General features: G+C 32.4%; 1 protein-coding gene across 1 annotated transcript; it reads right to left on the reverse strand.

Moving 5' to 3' along the window:
- Positions 1 to 325: 325 nt before the first annotated feature.
- TRIADDRAFT_51482 (uncharacterized protein) lies at positions 326 to 5,426 on the reverse strand (the record flags this gene model as incomplete). Its single annotated transcript, XM_002108467.1, has 15 exons — positions 326 to 369; positions 467 to 534; positions 702 to 753; positions 1,036 to 1,198; positions 1,281 to 1,358; positions 1,436 to 1,501; positions 1,630 to 1,705; positions 1,939 to 1,967; positions 2,137 to 2,208; positions 2,368 to 2,479; positions 2,902 to 2,948; positions 3,253 to 3,380; positions 4,691 to 4,822; positions 5,145 to 5,207; positions 5,381 to 5,426. The coding sequence occupies 15 exons, from the start codon at positions 5,424 to 5,426 to the stop codon at positions 326 to 328; spliced, it is 1,176 nt and encodes a 391-aa protein (XP_002108503.1).
- Positions 5,427 to 5,677: the final 251 nt, after the last annotated feature.

Genomic DNA, 5,677 nt, shown 5'->3' on the forward strand with positions numbered 1-5,677 from the left:
AAAACAGTAGTTACAGATTATAATCATTCCTATCCCAATATATTGGATCTTTTTTTGTAGTAGTTATATCTAGTAATAATAATAAAGACAGAATAGTCCATGATTAAACATACAGTATGTCTAACGTTAAAAATTAACAGAAATTTTAAAGAAACAATTGAATGCTATATTCACCATTGACAATATCATAGAGTTTTAGTTGAACGTATGTTAGTTGGGCACTTAGCATTGGCTCTTCATCTGTGTCAAGTCTATTTAGTTAATTAATTATTAGACGAATAAAATATCTCCTACATTAATAAACCTAATTATTTAATTAGTACTACTATAAATAACCAGAAGACCTTATATTCCGAAGCAAATTTTGAGCTAAAAAGAGAAGCATGGTCCGTGAGTTGGTCATGATTTTAATTTTACTATTGCTATCTTAAATTGCTTTAACCTATCTCCAATAAATATTCATTACCTTTCATTTTAAGTTTTTGAATTTCTTTGGATGGAGAAATACGTTTCCAATTTATAGCAGTATTATGGCTATAGCGGTTGAAAATAATTTAAATAGTACATTATTCTCATTTCTTTACAGCATTTAATAAAGACGATTATGAGATTTGATATAAGATACAAGTGCTAAAGCTATTTTAATTAATTAATTGCTTTAGAATCCATAACTATAATTAGCTTTAATATTAACGTCTTACTCCGTATTTTGATTCGGTGAATGACCTACTGGATCAATGTCAGCTTTTGCTACTAAAAAGATATAGAAATAGTTGATTCAGAGTAGCAGCATAAATATCCTTTTATGATAATATCCAAGAGTACACGAAGTATAGCTCAAAACATAGTTACAGTGTCTATGTGTAAGAATTTTGAAAAATTCTCTCAGGTACTAAGTTTTATTAATGTACTAGAAAAGATATTGAGCTTAATTCATTTCCGTTTGATTATAATTAGTTCTAGGTTGTAAGGAGAAATCTTAAAACTGGACAACTAATTAGATAGTATCGTTAGAATATTTTTATTCCAAAATACCTTCTGTGTTGCCGTCTTCGTATGCTCGACGTAGAGCAACTTCTCCACGTCCTCGTCCATCAGGTCCATTTAAGCCAGCAAATCGTACAAAACTGTCTCTTCCATCATACCTTACCCGTTCCAGCATACGATACAGCATGCCAGTACCACCAGTCTCAGATTGCTAGTAAGCCAATCATGATTGGATTACCGTAAATTATGCTGACATTTAACAATTTTACTATATTCAAAGTATATAGGTTTACTTTTTTAACGAAATGTTCCCATGCAACTTGAAACCGAACTGATCCCTGAAAAATTACACGACATTCTGCTGGCTCCGCCTAATGAGTGAATAAACGGACCTGTAAAGTATTGTAAAGGCGTTGAATACTGTATGGAGTGTAATAACATTTAGTACCTTACTGACGGCTACAAGTTCGATAGCTAAGTGTTGATTATGACCAAAAGTAAAGTCTTTAAAGACCTTTTAATATCGGATATGATGAATTAGGACAAATTTTGGAGGGTTAAATATTACGATACTTTAGATAATTTACTTTGAGAGCAAATTTTTAGTACTGCTATTTCGTCGCATCATAAACGTAATTGTACCTCTTCAAATTCATCGATATAAAAGTATATATTAGGATAGTCAATATTTTCGCTAGTATCACCTTTTGAATCCATTCTATGCAAGAAAAAGTATAAATATAGCGTTTCACTACTTGCCCATTATTAGCAACAAATAATTGTTTTGTTTATTTTATGACGAGAATTTAATCTACTATTTTGCTTCTGATATTATTTGACTACTCTTTTCGTTCATCTTGTCGCTGCAGTAGACTGTGTTTGTAACAAACATTAATTTAATTTTATCACAGTCTAAAAGTGCAAATATCGTCTATAGCCAACCGATATTACCTGCGCTTGTTTGGAGATGCAAATACTGTCTGAAATACAAAAATTCCAGTATATTTAAATAGTTATGGTCTAAAATATGTCTTAAGAAGTTAGACGTATATTCTATGATACCAAGTTAATCATAATTAGCTACCATAGTTTAAAATTAATACTTTTCGCTAATTATTTTTATACGAATATCATTAATTAGCAACTTACATGGCTCCAACGTTTGATAATATCCGTAGCATTATCGTTATTAGATGCAGCCATTGTAATGATGTAATTAAACTAGTCGATTAGGTTATAGGAAAATTAAAAGTGAGATTTTAATTGGATCTGCTGAAATATTTTAATAATTACTAAAACAACCATTTACTCTATCATATAATCGTAATTGAGTAGAGTATATAATATATATAAATTATAAACTTTTAATACTGTACTAACATTTTGCAAGATCATATTTAAACAAACGGTTTCATCCCACAGCACCATTTCATCTGCAGCACTATACATATCGTCAATAACAGTAGCCAAAGCAAAAATTAATGAATCAGAACTTATACATAAAGCAATAAAACAGAATCAAAGGTGATATTATCTACTATAGCGTATATCGCTTAGTACCACGTAGAAAGCGCATATACGAATCTTATGGTAGTCGCTAAATAAAGTGTATTACAGTATGTACTTAAGCAGAACCAATTCTGTCTGATATCTCAGTAAAGCACTGTAGAGCTTAAATACTAATCATGATTATGTATGCACTCTGTTCTGCTTTATAGTTATCAAATAGTATTTTAAAAATGAGCAAGCTGAACCTAATTTTATCATGGGAGACTATATAGCATAACTTTTACGTATGTGCAGGATCGTATCGATCTCATCAAGCAGGAAATATCATAATAATATATTGCAAATTGATAATTATACTTATCCATTGAATCCATACTTTACCAATTGGTCAATGAAGTATTGTACCTGGGTAAATTTTTGGTCGTTCTCCGATAAACTTGAACTTTGCGAGACTATTTATGAATCGATTTTTAAATGAGGTAAATGAGTTATTTATTTTTATGCCACGATTGAATTGATTTCAAATTGCTGTACACTGCATAGGTACAAGTATAAGATATTTCTACGGACACGAGCAAAAGATCAATAGTTACTGTTAATGATGAATCGATTCATTTTCCAGCTAGCGTGTGTCCATGAATGTTATATGAGACTGATATTGAAGTAGATAGATTAACTATGATGTTCACTAAGCTGGAAAGTGCACGTTCGATATTAGCGAAGATATTTATGTGCTACTGATTGGGATTTACTTACCTCAGTTACAATCACCTCTTCATCGACCATGCAACGTTTAACGAAAAATAGTAAATCGTCTTGATCACCAGTTGGACTTTTGACATCTAGAACATTATCCTTAAAATGTTGATGATATTGACGATCGTCTGTAGGTATAATAATACGAATAATTATAATCTGTGAGTAAGAGGAGTATCATCATTTTCCTAGGGATAAAATACTTTACGACTCAAGCCTGTTTGACTACGATTATGGCTTACATTGACTTATACCAAAGATCTATCTATATGTCTCAATTTACGAGTATTGATCAAGATGAAAAAAATTAATAGGGAGAAATTTCTACTCGAGAAATAGTATCGTAATTATGTATAATTTATTTTAGCGATCACTCGACGCCTGAAGCCTGTTTGGCTACGACTATGGCCAACATTGGCTTATATTGAAGACCTATTTACGCGTCTAAACTGACAAGTATTGATCAAGATGAAAAATTAATAATAAGAAAATTTCTATTTCTACTCGAAAAATGATTGGCATCAATATATACAGTATATCTATTTTAGTTATCACGTCCAATGCCATTGTTGTGTATTTATCTAAACCGTACTCGTGTAAGCATTCACAGATAACCCTACTTTATTAACTGATATCAAGATGTCAGATCGATCGGAAGGTTCTCTACTAAAGATACGGGCATCATTTTTAGTGCCACATTATTTAGTTACATTATGAATTGCACTTGAAATCGAATATTACTGTACTATTCTACATTGATTCAATTATTTTAAAATTGTAAGAGGATAGGATTTGATCTTCTCTTATTTTCTTAACATTATTACTCTTGTCCGTCAATTTGGAAGTCACCCCTTCTTCTCGATACTGTACTATAACATTATACCAGATGATCGCACCTGATGTATCGATAAGATGTGAACAGCTTACAATTATCTCCTATGATGGATGAAAGTATCGCTCATTCTACTACAATTCTCATGTCACTAGGATGCATTGGTTGATTGTACAATGATTTTAACAACTGCTATGGAAGCTGATCAGATATTGCTTCTCCATTTTCTTCCTCTTCATACATGTTCTTACTTATGTCCATGGATTTACAAGTCAATTCTTTCTCTTTGATACCGTTATTAAGTCATTACTGTATAAGATAATTGTACGCGATTGCTACATAAGATGGTGATTATCGCCTGTCATCGCAGAATACTAATATAGCTATTGATCTCAATGAGTACAAGAGTGCATGATGGTACCAACGGTATTCAGATAGAGTAACTTTGACGAATGATGGATCAAGATAGAAATAAACAAAAGACAAAATCGGATAAATGTACAGTATTTCATTCCCTTCAATTCTCTACATGTTAAGAATTCATACTGGCAAACGATGACGATATCCAATAATATCATTCAAGTAGTAAAGTAGCTAACTAGTTACCGTCGACTTGTCGACCTTTCTTATATTTATCTTGATGGCGTTGATTTAATAATTGTAGTAAAGAAAAACTTTCATCTCTCGCTTGATCACCAGCCATTAATCCATGCAAATTGCGCTCTAGAACAGCTGCAACTTTCAAAAATAGAAAGAAATCTTAATGGATAGTATCACTAGATGGCATTTCACTTAGATGGAAGCCTAGGCGCTTGCAAATTCGGAGCTCTGATTTTGTTTATATTGACGATGAGTAATGAATCCATGGGCTAACTGTACGTGTACTACTGTATCATACAGTAGTAAGTAAATACAGTCTTATTATACAGAGTCGACTGAGGTTTTTAGGACTAATGAAAATATTTTGGGGGATTTTATTGCCCGATCAAAAATAATGTCACCTGTAACGATGGCTTCGCCATACAGACAGTTTTATAAAGCGATCCTTACCCTGACATACCTTTTGCCTTGTGTGAATAGTGTGCGATATCATGGCACTTAAAGTTCGGGTTTTGAGTATAATCTATATATTACAGTATAGTACTATCATCTGATATAGTGACATCATTTTTGCCTTACGCTTACACTGTGCGATACTATGACACTAATACGAGTGTGTACAATATAGTACTTGTATCACCTACAGTGACATTATTTCTGCCTTACGCGAATACTGTGCGATACTGTGACACTAACATGGGTGTATACAGTATGGCACTTTTATTCCCAATGATGACATCATTTTTGCAATGGGCCAATATTGTAGTCCTCATAGTGACATTATTTTTGCCTTACACGAATGCTGTGCGACACTGTGACACTGGTATGAGTTTGTATCGCATACCACTTTAATCACTACTAGTGACATTACTTTTGCCTTACACTAACCCTGTGCGATACTGTGACACTAGTATTAAGTACAAATACGTAAATTATGACACTTGAATTACTAGCCTGTATACTGTACTGTATAGGGACATCAGTCTTGCCTAG

The sequence above is a fragment of the Trichoplax adhaerens genome, genomic scaffold (genome assembly GCF_000150275.1).
Source record: "Trichoplax adhaerens TRIADscaffold_1 genomic scaffold, whole genome shotgun sequence".
NCBI classification, from domain to species: domain Eukaryota; kingdom Metazoa; phylum Placozoa; class Uniplacotomia; order Trichoplacea; family Trichoplacidae; genus Trichoplax; species Trichoplax adhaerens.